Here is an 18,362-nt window from a genome sequence, read left to right on the forward strand (position 1 = left end):
TCTATGAATTTTTGGAGTCCCCTCATGCATAGAAACATTTATGCCCACAAAACCTATGTGCACATACACACACACAGATACCCAACCTACGAGTCTTAGAGAAGCTCTTGGATACGACAAAACAGCTATATATGGATTTCAAAATTTTTGCACCAAAGCAAACTTACATTTTCATTTCATTTTCCATGAACTTTTTGAAGCACTCCCTTATGTATGCACGTACACACGTATATGCACTTATAATGAACTTATTTCATAAGGAGAGTCCCTTTAAAGGCTACAGGGCCTTGCCCTTGATTGATATTCATTAATGTTTGTTGAATTCAAGCAAACCACCGCTGCGCTCATCCTGTTTTTTATCACTGACCATTGCTCTCAGGAGTTAATGTTTGAACCTGGCCATAAAGAAATCAACAGCTCCTGACCTATGGTCCATATTCAAAAGGGAAGAAGCCCCCTATAAAACAGCCCACAGTGGGCAACCTGGCCAGCAGCGCTGTGGGTCAGTTGTGGAGGCGTGACTAACCAACCTCAGTGCCACCATGAACTTCACCGGCAAGTACCGACTGCAGAGCCAGGAAAACTTTGAGACCTTCATGAAGGCAGCCGGTGAGTGCTGGACTGGACACTGAGGCTGTGGGTCACAGCAGGAGGCTCAACACCAGCTAGGCAGGGTCTGAAGGCTGAGATGGAGGAGAGGTGTGGCTATAGCAAATTTGGGGGGCATTTTATTGACTTCTGTTGTCTCTTGCAGCTTATGCTATCACTCAGTGGACAAGACCACCCTTAGGCAGGTGAAAAGAACATTGAACTAGAGCACTGAAGCCCGTGTCTGTTGGCGTTTCAGGATGTGACCCTGTGCAGGCATGCATTCATTCATTCACATATGCATGCCTCCACCCATTCGTGTTGATTCAAGGCCAGCCGCACACTGAGTGAGGTGCTGGGAGGATACCAGGGAGACAGATGATGATGAGCCACATTTCCAGGGATGCAATTTAGAGAAAGAAGAGCAGAAATAAACACAGTAAAATATACCCTAAAGTGCACCGAGCATTGACTGCACTAAGCACTTCTAGCAATAGCCCATTTAATCCTCACCACGGCAACTCTGCATTGGGGTACCTGAGGCTTAGAAAGGCTAAGTAATCAGGACCAGGGTCATTCAGGTGTGAGCATTTGAGTTGGGATCTGAAGTAGGAGCAGGCACTGGCTCCCAGACAGCCCAGTTTAACTCCCTGTTCTTCCCAGGGTCTTATGTGGGCCTGCAGGGGAGCATGGTGGTGGTGAAGGGGAACTTGAGGCTGAGCCTTGGATGATGAGCAGTTGACGTGACTGATACGTGTCCTGTAGTGCGTGCTGTTTCAGCAAAGAGGAGCAGGGAGCCCCTAACCATCTCTGAGGAAGGCCCGGGTACAGAAGGGCACTCGGGGCTGGCGACGACTGAAAAAACCGTTTGTGTAATGATAAGGATGGGACAAGATCATAAGGTTGTGTAAATAAGGGGAGGCCCTGAGTTCAGAGGGATTGGACGGGAAGAATACGTTTCAGGCAGGGGGAGCCCAGTGAGCAGAGGGTGCAGTGTGATTAAGGAAGCTGTCGAGAGAGAAGACAGCAAGAACAGGGAGAGAAGGATCTTCAGAGCCACGGTGAACCCAGATCTTTCTCTGTAGTCATGTCGCCTGTGTGTCTTGCATTCCTCAATTGCACATGGTAGCCCCACCCCCACCCCCGCCAACTCCCGCTGTCAATGCATTTGGTTTTCGTGAACCTCAATTCCTCCGAGAGCACGGCTGTGCCCTGAAACTTTGCAGAGCCCTTTTCCGAGGCCAGACCCTTGAGAGCCTTGCCTGCCAGGGTGAAGCCAGAGACAGGTGAACACAGGTTTGCCAGCACAGTCCCACTGTGAGCAGCTTGTTCTGGCACATTAATAGTGTCCCCTGTCACTTCTCTGGGTGTGGAGGGTAAAATGCTTCCACTCCAAGAGCAAAGCAGTAAAAGGAGGAGAGAATGTGGAGAGGAGGTGAGCAGGAAGCAGGTGCCCACCAGAGGCGGGCCCCAAGAGCGTCCTGTTTGTCAATTAACTGGCAAGACAGCAGCCAGGCCAGGCCATTGACCTTTCCTTTGGGAGACCCAGAGCCGCACAGCTCACAGGCCTCCAGAAGTTTCTGTGACCTCTGGGGAGACAGAGTGCCCTTCCCCCATCCCACCCCATCCACGCCACAGCCTCTCCCATCTCGGAGCCCCGGAAGAGGCTGACGCGTGTGACGTCACACCACCAGGCGTGCCTGAGGACATCATCCAGAAGATGAAGGATGCGGAAGGGTCGTCGGAAATCGTGCAGAACGGGAAGCACTTCAAGCTCATCATCTCCATCGGCTCCAAAGTGATCCAGAACGAGTTCACCTTGGGGGAGGAGTGTGAGCTGGACACCGTGATGGGGAAGGTCAAGGTAGGAGGGCTCCTTCCGGGCACCCTCTGCTTCCAGAATTTTCTCTGAACCTGGCCCCCGGGTTCCCTGCCCTTCCCAGCCCCCTCTGGGAGAAGCCCAGACAAAGACAGCTCCTGGGGAAGCTTCTCTTATTCCCAGGAGACTGCCGGGGGGCTCTGACCTCCCAAACCCTAGCTCTCCCATATGAGGGAAATGGGGAGGGAGGAAGGGAGCCTGGCACACAATGAGATTCTGCTTCAGATTCTCCCAGGCCCACCATTCATGAATCTCAAGGCAGGGCCCAGCAGAGGCAGAGGTACAAGTGGGGATAAAGTCAACCGGCCTTTGTTGAGCCTAGAGCTGGTAATCATAGGGAGAGACTTCCTTTTTTTTTTTTTTAAGATTTATTTTATATATTTGAAATATTGAGTTACAGGGAGAGGTAGAGACAGAGAGAGAGGTCTTCCATCTGCTGGTTCACTCCCCAGATGGCCCCAACAGCCAGAGCTGAGACAATCCAAAGTCAGGAGCCAGAAGCTTCTTCCAGGCCCCCCACAAGGGTGCAAGGGCCCAAGGACCTAGGCCATCTTCTACTGCTTTCGCAGGCCACAGCAGAGAGCTAGATGGGAAGAGGAGCAGCTGGGACTAGAACCGGTACCCATATGGGATGCCAGTGCTGCCTGCCAGGGCTTTAACTCACTGTGCCACAGCGCCAGCCCCAGGGAGAGACTTCTTAGAGCAAGTACTGGCAACTCCACAACCAAGGCCCCAGGCAGGCACTCAGACCGAGTCTCCAGGGATGGCCCCAAGCCCCTGGCCTCAGCTATGTCATCTGTGTAATGAGAATAGTCTTCCCTGACTGAATGCAGATGGCAGGGCACCTTCCTCCACTGAGCAATGCGTTCAGAGGCAAATACTTTTGAGAGAACACAGCAAGGGGAAAGCCATCTTTGGGTTTACCATGGGTCTTTTCCAATTGTCCATTTTGGAGACAATTTTTTTAATATTTATTTTATGTATTTGAAAGACAGAGTTAGAGAGGGAGGTAGAGGCAGAGAGAGAGAGAGAGATCTTCTATCTACTGGTTCACTCCCCAAATAGCTGCAATGACTAGGGCTGGGTCAGGCCCAAGCCAGGAGCCAGGAGCTTCTTCCGGGTCTCCCACATGGGTGCAGAGGCCCAAGGACCTGGGCCATCTTCCACTGCCTTCCCAGGCTATAGCAGAGAGCTGGATTGGAAGTGGAGCAGCCGGGATTCAAACCAGTGCCCCTATGGGATGCCAGCATTGTAGGCCACGGCTTAATCCATCACGCAATGCCGGGACAATTCACCAATGACACAATTGTTCCAACACAATTCTTTTTCAACTTTTACTTATTTATTTTCATTTATATGAAAGGCAGTGAAACAGACACACACAGACAGAGAGAACTTCATTCCCTAGTTCACTTCTCAAAGGCCCACAACAGCGAGGGCTCGTCCAAGACAAAGCCAGGAGACAGGAACTCACCCTGGGTCCCTCTCATGGGTGGCAGGAATCCAGAATTACCTGAGCCACCTCCTGCTGCCTGCCCAGGCTGTGCCCTGGCAGGAACTAGACTCAGAGGTGAGCTGGGACTCAAATCCAGCCACCCTGGTATGGGATGTGGGTGTCCCAAGCAGTGTCTTATTGGCCATGCCAAATCCTGCCCCTGGAGGCAAAGTTTAACCTTGGCTGGTGTTTTCTGCTCACCGTTGGGTTTCCATGTTGCTTCTTCCTGGATGCAAAAGGCTTGGGAAGGGGGTTAGGCTCTAGAAGAAATATTACCTACAAGGCAACCTGCGTGTTTCCTCAGCTGACCACTACCTCCCTCCGTCAGCGTGGAGGACTGAGATTCCACCAGACTTCATTTTAGCACTTGTATCCGGGACAGCCTAGGGATCCTCTGAGAAAAGCAGTCTGGACCTTATCTTTCGTTCTCAAATGCATCTCCCAAAGAATAAGGGGATGGTGGGGAGGGGTGGCAGGGATGGGAGAATTCTGGTTGTTGTAAGCTTAGACACGTGTAGGGGATGCAGCCTCCGGGGCAAAGGTCTCCCTCCCTCCCCGGACCCTTCCTCACAGCCTTGTCTCTGTCCCTTGCAGACAGTGGTGAAGCTGGAAGGTGAGAACAAGCTGGTGACGACGTTCAAAAACATCAAATCCGTGACCGAACTCAACGGCGACACCATCACTAACGTAAGAGGGCACTCTGAGCTGTGGCTCCCGGGGTGGAGGGGAGAGGGGCAAGCCACACTCCCACCCCTAGCCGCCCCACCCTCTCCCTCCCCAACCCCCACCCCAGTCTCCCACTGTCAGTATCCACAGCTGCTCACGGAGAACCCACCACAGGACGGGCAGTGGACATACTTTGTCTCTACTCTTTCCAACAATCCTCACGGGGAAACTGAGGCAGCAAACAGCCAGGAAATGGCAGAGTCAGGGTTCCTCTGAAGCGGCTCTGCCTCAGTAGTCCACCAGCCACACACGTGCATGACATCCACCCCAGAGGGAGCCCTCATGTGGAGACAGCGTGCATTTGTGTTTACCACTGTCACACCAGTTGCTTTCTACAAAAACCCATGCAGCAGTGTTAGGATGGTTCTCCCGCGGAAGGAGGGCTCCTGATTGATTCACCAAAGGCCACACATGGGGCACGCCCACCTCCTGTGTGCCTCCTCTCCCCATTGTCCACCTGTGCCCGTCTCCTCTCAGGGCTGGAGTAAGGGACACGCTGGGCAGGAGGAGGCCCAGCAACATGCCTGGCCTTCAGCACAGTCCACTTGTCTCTGTTTCCACTGGGAGTAGCTGCAAGATCCGAGGGCAGAGACCCCTCTGGTACCCAGGTAGCGCTGGGGCCTGCAGCGGTCTCCAGGGATCGAGGGAGCAGTCACTCCTGTGGACGCAGCACCCACGCTCAGGGAAGGCTCCGGCTGGCCGAATGTTAGGCTCTTCCATTGCCTTTCCTACTGATGACCCCGTAGCGATGAACAGTCACACCCCTCCCCTGCTGCCTCAGGACTAACCAGTGAGCCACAGAGCCCCCCACCCCATCCCCGCCATGTGCACTGTAAGCCCAGGGTGCTTAATGAATGCTTCACCCACGTGGCCTCTGTTTGGAGAATCACCGTTGACGGTGGCTTACAAGGCTGTGCCCTCTAGGTGAGCGCTCACCCAGCTGCCCCCAGGGTGGGGGTGAACAGCACAGCGCTTCTCCTAAGGTTGTGGCCCCGGCCCTTCCTACCTCCTCAGTGGGCTCTCGGGAGTCACGGAAGGCAGAGCCCTGCCCAAGGGGGCTGTCATTGCCCTTTTCAAGTAGAAAAATCCCTTAACCTGAGACGGTGTCAACATCAACCACAAGATTCGAAGCCTCTGTCCCCACCCTGCCACACCCACAGCTCAGCCGGGGAGCAGGGCCAAGCTGCCCTGGACCCCGGCCTGGCCAGCGTCCTCTGATGTGCACCTTCTCACCTGTTCCTCCCATGAGGGAGGCAGGGCGAGGGATTTGGTCAACAGTTGTCCGAGGTCATCTCGCTAGTCAGGGGTAGAACGAGGGCAGCAAGCATCCTGTCTCTGCTGAAGCCCAGGGCCTCCCTTCCCGCCTGAGAGCGTGTCGGGACGACCAGCAGCGGGGATGGAGCATCCCTCAGCAACCCCAAAGCTGGTCCCTCCAGGGTCCCCGTATGTCCACAGCTTTAGGAGAACCAGGACGCAGCACTGAGCCTCGCTCCAGGCTAGGTCCTAGGTGTTTCCTTGCACGTGCGTCTGGCTAGATGGAGTTGCAACACATATCCGGTATACAGTTGGTGCTCAGAGATACTTCTAGAAGTCAGGTTGGAGGGGCTGGGGTGGTCTCACCATCACAGCCAGTGACGTGGAGAGGACGTCCGTGAAAGGCAGGACAACGCCGTGCAAAGAAGCGAAAAAAGAAAGGGTTGGCGCAGGGTTTTAGAGAAACTGCCAGCCCCTCCTCTGGTCCCACAGTCGACAGAGGAACCTTTGAGTGGTTCGGGCGTTAGCATGTTTGGGGCTGTTTTTATTTTATTTTTTACAATTCAACATCAGGTGAACGTTTTGTTTCTTTTCTGGCTTTCAGACCATGACAATTGGTGACATTGTCTTCAAGCGAATCAGCAAGCGGATTTAGACAATCTACAGTTCATATTTTTGCTATGTAAAATTGCTGTAATAAAGTGGACTTTGTTAAAAAAAAAAAAGTGGCTCTTTTCTTCTTGACGGCTTCTCCCTGCTGCTGCTGCTATCGCTGGGCGGCGATCACCTCTGTTTTTTTTATTTTTTGACAGGCAGAGTGGACAGTTTGAGAGAGAGACAGAGAGAAAGGTCTTCCTTTGCCGTTGGTTCAATGGCCTCCAATGGCCGCCGCGGCCGGCGCGCTGCGGCTGGTGCACCGCGCTGATCCAATGGCAGGAGCCAGGTGCTTCTCCTGGTCTCCCATGGGGTGCACGGCCCAAGGACTTGGGCCATCCTCCACTGCACTCCTGGGCCACAGCAGAGAGCTGGCCTGGAAGAGGGGCAACTGGGACAGAATCCGGCGCCCCGACTGGGACTAGCACCTGGTGTGCTGGCGCCACAAGGCAGAGGATTAGCCTAGTGAGCCGCGGCGCCGGCCACCTCTGTTTTCATAAACCATGACAGTCTGCATGCTGCACCTGGCCAGGTCAAGCTGCCCACTCAGCTGTCCCCACCAGCAATGCCGGGACTGGCTGGATCTGTAGGGGGACCCTAGTCGGCCTAGGAGCCAAGGGCAAAGGATCTGGAGCAAGAGGGTGTGCACTGGGCTGTCTCTGTGGGTTGCTCCTCACGCAATCAGGGAGCGGGAACAAGGAACACTGTATGCAAAGGACAGCTGTGTCCACGAGCGTGGCTGCAGTGGGCTGCCCACCAGGGGACAGGTGCACCCAAGGTCAGACACTGACTCACCAGGTGAACAGCTTCTCCTGTGAGAAGGGGCTCCTGAAAGTTCCCTCCACCCCCATGCTGTGGGCGGAGGCAGAAGGCAGGGGCAGGGGACAGGAGGCAGAAGGTGGGGACAGGCGACGGCGGCCCCTGGAGCAGACTGTCAGGTACTGTTGCAGGTTGGATGGACTCTCCCCACAGTTCCTGTGTTGAAATCCTAACCCCCCGCATCTCAGGATGGACCTTGTTTGGACATAAGGTCATTACAGATGTGATTAGTGAAGGCCTCACACCCCCACACAAAGGCTGCCAAGTTCTGCTGGGTCTCGCTTCACCATATCTCTCATCGCCCAGACTGCACCCAGCAAAGAGCAAGCCGTGATAAATGACTGAATCTTTCACGTGGTTCCACTCCTCTCTCCCCACCTCCAGAGTTGAAACTCTGTTGTCATTTTGATTGCTGTGGGCATTTGGGGAGTGAGCCAGCAAATGGAAGATCTCTCTCTTTCTCTCTCTGTTTCTCTGTCTCTCTCTCTCTTTCCCTCCCCCTCTTCCTCCTCCCTGTCTCTCTCTCTGTCACTCTACTTTGCAAATAAAATAAATAAATCTTTCAAATAATCATCTTCTACCAAAAACAACAAGATGGGATAATATATGTGTGGCTTACCCAACAAAGATTAATAGACACAATATGCAAACTCTCTCCAATCAATAAGAAAGCCAACAAGTCAAGGGAAATGTGGGTTGAGGATATTAACAGGCAACTCACAATAAGAAATACATTTAGTCTCACAGTAAGCAGGGCAGAGGGGTGTAGGATGAGATGCCAGTTTAAAAATCAAGTGAATAAAAATTTAGAAGATTGGTTACACCCAGGGTTTGAAAGGATACGATGAAAAACTCTATCTTTGGTGGTGATTTAAATTGGAGAAGCCCAGTGAGGCTCCTCTGGGAAGTATTAGTTTCCTCAATGTCCCTAATGCCTAGGAATCAACATTTACATATTCCTGGAGAGCTGTTTCTACACACACATGTTTATGCATAGGGACTGCATAAACTGCCACCTGCAATGCCAGCATCCCTTATGGGCACTAGTTCAAGTCCTGGCTGCTCCGCTTTCAATCCAGCTCCCTGCTAATGCACTTGGGAGAGCAGTGGAAGGTGGCCAGAGTGCTTGGACCCTGACACCACATGGTAGACCTGGCTGGAGTTCCAGGCTCCTGGCTTAGGCCTGGCCCAGCCTCGGCCATTGTAGCCATTTGGGGAGTGAACAAGTAGATGGAAGATCTCTCTCTCTCTCTCTCCCTTCCTTCTTCCCTCCCTCTCTATAACTCTGCCCTTCAAATAAACAATCTTTTAAGAAAGTGTTTATACAGGGCTGTGCTGTGTAGTTGTAGGCTAAGCCTCTGCCTGTGGTACAGGCATCCCAAATGGATGCTGGTTCATATCCTGGCTGCTCCTCTTCTGATTCAGCTCTCCACTTATGGCCTAGGAAAGTGGTAGAAAATGGCCCAAGTGCTTGGGCCCCTGCACCCATGTAGGAGACCTGGAAGAAGCTCCTGGCTTCGGATTGGCCCAGGTCTGGCCGTTGCGGCCACTTAGGGAATGAATTGGCAGATAGAAGACCTTTCTCTCTGTCTCTCCCTTTCTCTATCTGTAACTCTACCTCTCAAATAAATAAATAAAGTCTTACAAAAATAGGCAATATAATGCTTTCTCTAATGGTTTTTGTGAGGAGCCCAGACAATGGTGCAAGCCAAATGCCATCCAATTAAAGCACATCATTATTGCCGTTCTTGTCATTATTGGTGTTCTCAGATTCCTCGGGGCACATGAGTCGGATGTGACGTTCAGATCATGAGCAGACACTGTCATACCCGGGAAACCTAACCTCTGAGAGCAAATGGAGAAGCAGAAGAGGAAAAGAAGTTTGCTTTGTCCACCGAGCTGATAAATTGTGGAAATGAGATTCCTGGATTCCCAAGCCACAGGAGGTGTAAGAAGCACACACATGTCTTCTTCCACGGCCTCCAAGGATCCAGCAAGGTTCCTGAGGTCTCCTGTTTCCTGGGGAACAGCTAGGGGGTTTTGGTGGGAACTGATACAAATTTGTATGCTTTTTTCCTGAAAAGAATTAATTTTAGGTGCCGAATTTGGATTTTGTTCAGGTGCTCAGACAACTTTGGGCCTGAAGCCTGCTTTGTAGAAACTGAACAAGCAGCTGTTGAGAGCATCAGCTATTTTTAGCTTTTCTCTTTTTCCCCTTGAAACCCTTGTCCACCTCTGCCTGTCCTGTGGGCATCCTACCAATAGAGGGAGCTCTTCTCCGTGAGCACCCACTATTTTGTAACTGCCCAGGGTCTATGTCCACCAGAGTTGTTTTTTTTTTCTTCATAAACACTTTGTTAAAGAAAAATTTTAAAGCACATTCTGATTCAATAGGTCTGCAGTAGTATCCAAAAATTCTGCATTTTTTAATTTACTTGTTTGAAAGGCAGAGAGACTGAGACCCAGAGAGAGGTTATCTTCTATTTGATGATCCACTCCCCCAAATAACTTGAACAGCCATGGTTGGGCTAGGCCAAAGCCAGAAGCCCCAGACTCAATCACATGACCTCAACCAACTTCACCTTTGATCAAGGTCTCCCATGTGGGAGGCAGGGATTCTCAGTCTTGGGCCATCATCCACTGCCTGTCAGGGTGCACACTAGCAGGAAGCTGGATCAGAAGTGAAGGAGCTGGGACTTGAACCAGGCACTCCAGGATGGGATGCAGGCATCTCCAGTGCTGTCTTAACTCACTGTGCCACAACACTTCCCCCAGACATATATCCACACAATTTTTTAAAACAGACTGCCATTAGGGTTTGAAAAAAAGTGACTTTGGGTAGAAGGAAATCCTAATACTTGACCCATATTTTTCTATACAGGTTGACCATTCCACAGTTTTCTACTATTTCTTACTTTAAAAACCTGGCGACACAGAACTAAATGTATCTTGTTTGCACAGGCTAACTTCATTCGGTCAAAGTCAAGCTGCATCATATGGAGCTGTAAGGACACATTGATCCTTCGGGGGCTCATTGTTGGGGACAGGCCAACCCACTACCCCTAACTGCAGTGTCCTTGGGGCTGTCCACACCCTGCTGCAGAAAGGGTGTGGGTGACGCCTAGGAAAACATCTCCAAGGAGGTCAGAAAGCACCCATGAGTCTGCCTGGTGAGAGGTGTGGTATGAATGGGTCTTGGTGAGAGAACAGACACAGAATCTCAACCATGAATAGCCTTGAACTCTGGCAAGGATTTTGAACTTGTGCTGTGTGCTGTGAAGATGCCCTCCAGCTAGTTCCTAAGTCACGTGACCTTTTAACCAATTTCAACTTTGCTCAAGTAAACGTCTACTGCACCTTAAGGAGTGTGCTGGAACCAGCATTGTGGTATAACAGGCTAACCTACTGCCTGGGATGCCAGCATCCCGTAGGGGCGCTGGTTCATGTTCCAGCTGCTCCACTTCCAGTCCAGCTCCCTGCTAATGCCCTGGGAAAGCAGCACAAGATGATCCAAGTGCCTGGGCCCCTTCCAAGATTCAAGGGAGACTCAGAAGAACTCTTGGTTCCTGACTTCAGCCTGGCCCAACCCTGGCCATCGCAGCCATTTGAGGAGGGAACCAGCAGACGGAACATCTTTATCTCTTCTCTCTCTGTAATCTGCCTTTCAAGTAAATAAATAAATCTTTAAAAAAAAATTGAAGAAGGAGGAGTGAGCTTTATGTTTTAGGGCCATTATAAGGAGAGTGACTAAAGTCATGATTGTTTGTCTTTTCCTGAATATACATATGGAGTGTGGGGACATAACCTCCTTAATCAATAAGCAAGTCTATTGGCTATTACCATGTGCTCTTTGATTTTTAATAAAGTCTTCTCTGATTCTCAGTGCAATTGATAAGCAAACGTAGACCTGTAGTGCTTAAACCTGACTCTATGCATGTCCCCAAACTATAAGAAGGACGTAAAACCTACAATCCAATGCAGGTTTACAGAAACACAGCCCAGGCAACTGACTGGCTGTTTCTGGGTTGAAATCCCCAGTTTGACTACCTGATTAAACTTTAGCTTCTATTTTCAACCAAATTCTGATTATTTTAGCCAATAAACTTGATCCTGAAGACAGTGGGGAGTCATTGAGGGATCTGTAGCTCTGGGAACAGCATAGTACTAATTCTCATTTGGCCAGAGTTGCAAGGAACCAAGAGAAGGGCTGTGGCCGAATACAGAGAAGCAATCAAGAGGATTTGGCAATGGCCCAGGCAAGAGGCATTGGGGAGCTGAGCCAAGATTGAGCATGTGAGGCTGGAACAAAGCAGAAAGTTTCAAAGCCTTTAGAAATTAGGGCTACAGGCCCTGGTGACCGAATGTGGGAAGTGTGTTAGCAAGATGGACCAATCAGACGAATCTACAGGAAACAAGGCACACTCAGAAGGGGTTCTCCTGCGGAGAATTTAATCAGAGGACTAACCACGAAGGTGGAGTTAGGATAAAGGGTGCCATAAGGCAGGCAAAGCCCCTGGCTGGCAACTGCAGGAGCCACCACCAGCATGGACCCAAAGGGGCAATGTCAGCGACAGTGTTCCTGGAGCCCACGGTGAGCTGGGGTCATAGGAGGCCACCCCACAGGTGCTGAACCCTAGCAAGGCAGATGGGTGGCCTCTGAAGTCAGACCCCCTGCCTGTGCTTTTCATTGGCTGAGCAAGAAAGCAGAGGTCAGCCTTTGTGGGCACAAAGTAGAGAGGTGGAGAAGGAATGTGAGTGGGACCACAGTGAGAAGTCCTCTAGCTACAATACAAGGAGCCCCTGTTAAATGGGTTAGGCAAAAACAGAAAAGAGCGGGGAGTGTGGTCCACCAGCTCATGTAACTGGAAGGAGCTGCTGGATCCAAAGCCAAACAGCCACGTCAATATTCCTCTCTCCTTATCAGCTCCTTTTTTTTCCTCATGTGCTAGCAGCCAGGATCCCCCAGGCCACTTCACATGGCAGAAAGTCCGAGTGCCCACAGCTCTGGGGTCACAAACTGAGAGCTTGCATTCTCAGCGAAGAGCAGCTCAGAAGGGCCAGGTCCTCCAGCAAGGGTTCAATGGCCTGGCTCAGGACACAGGCACCAAGTGCTGGAGCTGGCTAGTCCTCACGCCCAATCTGGCACTCAACATACTACTTGACATCAGCCACGATAGAAGTGTTTGCATCACGGAAACTGGCAAATGCTACAAATACGGGCCTTTCTTACCATTGTTAAATATTTCCCAGCATGCCATTGACCCATGAGCCATCCCATCTGTCAGGAAATACAGTGCCGTGACAGCTTCAGGCTGGGTCCTGCGCTAGCCTGTCTTGAGCACCCCACAGAGCCTCATGGTACAGAGTGGTACCTCTTGAGAAAGGGTTGGGGCTCTTAGCACAAGTCAGGAAGAGAGGTTGAGTGGAGAAGGCAGGCCCCAGAAGCCCACATCTGGAGTAAATGAGAGAAAATCGGAGCAGGAACATCAAGGTGGATGATGAGGACGAGTGAGAGATCTGGAGAGAAATGAGTTCATTTACAAATCAACTGAGAGCGAACTATCTGAACATTGACTATCAGACCAAATTCTTTCCCTCAAAAAGCACATTGTCTTATGAGGCAGGTGACTGACCAAGTGTAAACAAGTGTCCTACAAGGCCAAGTGTAAGTGCCTCCAAAAGACACAGATGTCACATCTAGAATCCTGTGTGCTGCTTCAAGTTGTACATCCTTACCTTCAGCCTAAAACAACACGGGAAGGCGTCAGGTCTACAGAGGGATTGCACACTCACTGCGTCTGCCCAGCACAGGTGAGCAGAAGGGAAGCAGAGAGAAAGGGCTGCGATCCACAAAGCAAGGGCTTAGAAACTACGCTGAATCTGATGAAGAAGGAACTGAAAGAAGAAAAATTAGACATGGCCGTCAGCAAGGTGGTGGGAAGGAAGAGTCACCCATCTGAAGCCTTGCTGGAGAGGTTCAAGTCCAAGGGCTGCAGCTGTGGTTGTGTGACCTGCAGAGTGACGGCCCCCAAAGAAGCCCAGGTTCTAATTCCCAGCCCTGCTTCTGTGTTACTTTACATGGCAAAGGGGGTTTTTGCAGAGGTGATTTAGGTAAGGATCTTGAAGTGGGGAGGGTGTTCTGTCTGCCCCTAGCAGAGCTGATGTAATCCCAAGGAGAGAGCCACACAAAGACGTGCTGAGAGGAGCAGGGGTCACAGCGGTGGGATGGCTGGCTAGGGGCTGCAAGCCAAGGTGTGCAGGCATCCTCGAGGAAGGCAGGTTCTCCTCTGGAGGCTCCAGAAGGCGCACAGCCCGGCTAACACCTTGACTTTGGCCTCGTGAGATCCGTCGTGGACTTATGACTTCCAGAACTGTAAGATAATAAATCTGTGTTGCTTTAAGCCACTGAGTTCATGGTAATTTATTATAGCAGAAATAGGAAACAAATATAAACTCCCCAAGACATCTGGGGAACTAGAGCCCTGGGCTTGCGCCAGGTAGTTCTCAGGCCAAATTTTATGAGCTAGGGAGGCCAAGGCTGATAAATGAGCCCTGAATCCATGTCAGAGGCAGTGGAACCCCCACAGCGGCTAGTATTCACACTGCGCTCTGTGCTTCTCTGTGGCTGGCGGGTTACTCCTGGCCGGGGTGAGACCAGGAGACCTGCAAGCCGTGCTGGGCCAGGAGGGGAAAGGGCAGCTCCGTCCTCATGGCAGGTGAGACCCAGGAGTGCCTACACCCAGCTGCCCTCAGAAGTGCTGCTCTCTCTGCTGTGTCCTCCCACTGTATTGATTCCCCCCTTGCAATCTTCAGGGAAATAAACCCTGAGTGATTTGCCCAAACAATGGCTACCTCTGGCCTTGGACGTATACATGCACTTGTCAATACGTTGGTGGTACACCGGGCAAGTGCTTTAGTCTGGAGAGTGGTCTTCTACTTACTTGGCCTGATCCTGGAGAGTAGAGGCTTCAGAATGCAGAGTGCAGGACAGCTTAAGGAAAAATTTCTTTAATGTTCTTTGTAGCTATCCATTCTGTTACCCTCATGTAGCCAAACCCATTATTGATTGACGACACTACAAATGAACGTGTCCTAACGTTAAGGCAATCGCCGTGGTGTAACCCCAAGCTGCTGATGGACTGCTGATGAATGCAGAGGCAGGATGAGATGTGCAAGCCATCTCTCAGGAGCTAACACACTGAGCACACCACTGCCCCCCTCTACCCCTCACCTTCGCTTCCTAAGTGGGAGAAAGGTCAGCCCAGCAGGAGCATGGCTGGATGCCCAAAGTGTAAGAATAGTAACCCTCACTGAGCATTTATGCTGGATCAGGCACTTTAAGAGCTTTACCTTTAAGAAATTTATTCCTCACAGCACCCTGTGCAGCAGATAGAAATAAAAGACTGAGGCATGGGTAGGATACCAAGTCCAAGACCACCCACCCAGCTACAAATAGGAGTTTTGGGACAAAGATAAACTTAAACAGTCTTTCTCAGTATCTAGGCTCCAAGAAACTACATTAAAATAGTTTTCTAAAACTACAATCTGAGAAGCACCTGTTACATCGGCTATTTAAATATAAATTAACAGAAAATAAAGATTCAGTTCCACAGTTACATTCAAGTGCTCAATAGTCACAGGTTGTTAGTGGCTATTGCACTGTATGTCTCAGATATGATACTTCTCCATCATCGCAGTAGGTTCCACTGGATAGTGCTGCTTTAAACAGATTGTCCGAAAGAAAGAAGACACACCTATTTGCTTGGGAACACAGAGGGTTTAATGGGCTTTTTTAACTGTTATAACATAAAACGCAAAATACGCAGTTTCCTGGCTCTGCGCTGAAATAAGGAAAACCATTCATCCATTCAGTTAACACACATCTACGGAGCACCTGCCACGTTCCAGCATCCGTGCTGGGTGCTGGGGACAGAAAGATGAGCAGGGGCACACAGCTCCCGCCCTCCAGGAGCTCACAATCTGATGGAGGTGATGTTCTCGGGTGGTGTTCTGAGGAGGACCACATGTCAGGGGACAGGAGAAAGGGAAGAGAAAGTTTCACTTTGGATGTGAGGGGTTTGATGTGCCTGGAGAACACCTGGGAAGGTGTGAGGCTGGCGCTCAAGTGCAAGGTTGGGGAGTACAGATTTGGAGATCAATGGCTTCAAGGTGCTCATCAAGCAAGGGCCAGCCTAAGGTGTGCAGAGTGTGTGCAGTGTCAGAGGAGCGCGGATCAAGGGCAAAGCTCCAGGAGGTGCCAATGTATCCCAGGCAGGTAGAGAAACTGTGCATGAAGGAAGCAGAGAAGCCATAGGAGAGGCCCATCCCAAGGAAGTAGGGTCACAGAAATCGAGGGCTGAGGGTGCCAGTTGATGTGGCAAGGCAGGACTGAAAAGGGGCAAGCAGAGTCCATCTCAGAAAGAGTCAGTTAGGGGAGGAGCAGGAGTGGCAGCCTGTGTGCCATGGGTTCAGGAAGAAATGAGAAGTGAAGAAGGGCACAGAATAATTACATAACTAACGAAAATACTCATCTGGGGCTGCTGTGGCGTGGTAGGTTAAGCCTCTGCCTGCAGCACCAGCATCGCGTATGGGCGCTTGTTCAAGTCCTGGCTGTTCCACTTCCGATCCAGCTCTCTGCTGTGGCCTGGGAAATCAGCAGAAGATGGCCCACGTCCTTGGGCCCCTGCACCCATGTGGGAGATCCAGAAGAAGCTCCTGGCTCCTGGCTTCAGATCAGCCCAGCCCCGGACATTTGGGGAGTGAACCAGCAGATGGAAGACCTCTCTCTCTCTCTGCCTCTCTCACTCTCTGTAACTTTGACTCTCAAATAAATAAATCTTGAAAAAAAAACCTCAGTTGTGAAGGTGCTCACCCAGAGTCCTCAGTGTGCTTACTGACTCCATCAAAGGCCAGCAGCAGGACAAACATCAGAGATCTGGGATGGAGGAGGAATAGGAGACGGAGCAAGGTTTTGAGGACACAGGAGAAGAGGCCCAGAGCATGGGGAGAGGAACCCTCATTCCTCTGGGCTCAGGGGGGAGGAAGGGAGCAGAAGCACAGACACAGAACAGTTCCTTACACAACACAATGTAGAAAGATGGGATGGGAAAAAGACCCTAAGTAGGGAGGGATGAGCAGTGGACTAACAGACAGCAATGACAGAGGAGAGGTCTGGGGAGGGGCGGTGTGTTTCATGAGGGTGGAAAGTGACTGTGTGAATGTGCCAGGTGAGTTTCTGGGAGAACCCAGGGCTATCAGGACGCTTAAAACTGCCAGTCTTCCTGTAAAACCTTCTAGAGAGTGACCTCACAGAAGAATCAAATGTCAGGGACAGGCATTCTGCCAAGAGGGGGCCCACTGGAAGAGTTTTCAGCCACGGGGCAGGGTGCAGAGGGAGGCGGTGGGCCATTCTGGGGACACAAGGGTAGGGAGGGAGGGACACACATTTTCAGCAGCGATAACAAACACGAGGCCAGATGGGATCATGCGACTTGGAGCTCTGGGATCAGTGGTGGTCCCAGGCTGTGTGCTAGTGACTGGCTCAAGGACCCCCCAAAACATCAACAAGAGTCCCCAAGGCAATGAGGATAAATTGGTCACATCTAATATGTGAGAATCGCATAGGCAAGGAAGCAGTAACAATTCAGTTCTGAGGATGGAGCTGCCACGGGCCAGGGATGAAGCCCAAGCTGGCCAGCAACACCCAGGCCCATGTCACCCAATAAAACCCCCACAGGCCAACCCTCTAGAGCCATGGTCAGCAGGTGCGTGTGTTTCCGCCCAGCTTCACCCCTGGAAAGACCTCTGCAACCCTACTAGGCCCACGGCCAGAGAACTCCCAGACGTCGTCCACATCCCAGGGAGTCACAAGGATCCACGTGAGGGTGAGGAAGGGAGGTGTCCCCTTTCTCTGTCTTCTAGGAGTAGACTTGGAACCCAGACTTCGAATGCAGGCCTCAGGTGTTCTGGGCAAGGCCCTCGGCTCTTTTTGCATATGCAACACTCTGCAGAGGTCTTGGTTCTCTGAATAGAACCCAACTGGCCCAAACACAGTACTTCTTCATAATGTCACACTAACGTGAGGACACTGGACATTGCCATTGTAGGCAGCAAAATCCTGAATATCTCAGACCATGGGCAAGACCAGCAGCCTGAGAGGCACCTGCACACATGGGAGAAGCCGCGTGAGGACACACACACACCTGCCATCCTCAGCTCTGACGTCTTCCTCTCCACGCCACTCCACGCCACTCACACGCACACAACAGACTCACATATTCTTGGCCAGCCCCTCTCTCTCCAATATAACTTGCCACTGCATTTATTACCTGGTGCTTTCATTGTTGACAGTTTGCCTCGCTACCCCACTACATTCAGAGCACCCTTTGTTGGATGTTAGGGTCTAGCATCCAATGAATATCTGTAGGAGGAGCTGGGCTGGATTGAGAGAGGTACATTACATGGAAATGAATTGAACTGAACCAAAATGACAATGGGAACACAAGACAAGACACTCTCACAGCAAGAAGATTGCATGTCACCCTGACTTCTTCATCAAGGGTCTTCCCAAAGACCCACCACCTCCAGAATCGCTCCTCAGTTCCCCAGCCATGCTGCCCCCCAGCCTCAACCTGGAGGGTCCTTATTGCTTCTTATGGAACAGAGCCGGGGCTGGCTCGTTGCTGGGCTCGGCCATGACCTGCATGGGCTGGTTGTTGAGGGCAGCCTCGCGCATCTTGTAGTACATGAACTCGTTCTGGCGGAACATGCGCAGCTCCATCTCCGTCTGCACCCGCATGGCCTGTGGGACACAGAGACACCATAAACAGGTGGCAAGGCCCCAGGACATGTGGCCTTGGGCCGACCTTGGGGTGAGTGGCTCTCAGGCACCAAGATTCAAGTCTTCCCCCAGGACACACACATACTCAAGCACCAGAGGCCTCATGC

General features: G+C 51.4%; 2 protein-coding genes across 3 annotated transcripts in view; one reads left to right on the forward strand and one right to left on the reverse strand.

The window, feature by feature from the left end:
- The first annotated feature begins 422 nt into the window (after positions 1 to 422).
- Positions 423 to 18,040, forward strand: FABP1 (fatty acid binding protein 1). Its single transcript, XM_002709637.5, has 4 exons — positions 423 to 609; positions 2,283 to 2,452; positions 4,557 to 4,649; positions 6,547 to 18,040. Exons 1-4 carry the CDS (start codon positions 543 to 545, stop codon positions 6,595 to 6,597), a joined length of 381 nt encoding a protein of 126 aa, XP_002709683.2. The 5' UTR covers positions 423 to 542; the 3' UTR covers positions 6,598 to 18,040.
- SMYD1 (SET and MYND domain containing 1) overlaps positions 15,173 to 18,362 on the reverse strand; it is a 43,410-nt gene continuing 40,220 nt past the window's right edge. For both annotated transcript variants that reach the window (XM_002709640.5, XM_002709639.5), the window contains one exon: positions 15,173 to 18,216. In XM_002709640.5, the coding sequence (XP_002709686.1) occupies positions 18,058 to 18,216 (159 nt within the window). In that variant the 3' untranslated portion in view covers positions 15,173 to 18,057. The remainder of the gene's footprint in view (positions 18,217 to 18,362) is intronic.

The sequence above is a fragment of the Oryctolagus cuniculus genome, chromosome 2 (genome assembly GCF_964237555.1).
Source record: "Oryctolagus cuniculus chromosome 2, mOryCun1.1, whole genome shotgun sequence".
Classification (NCBI taxonomy): Eukaryota; Metazoa; Chordata; class Mammalia; order Lagomorpha; family Leporidae; genus Oryctolagus; species Oryctolagus cuniculus.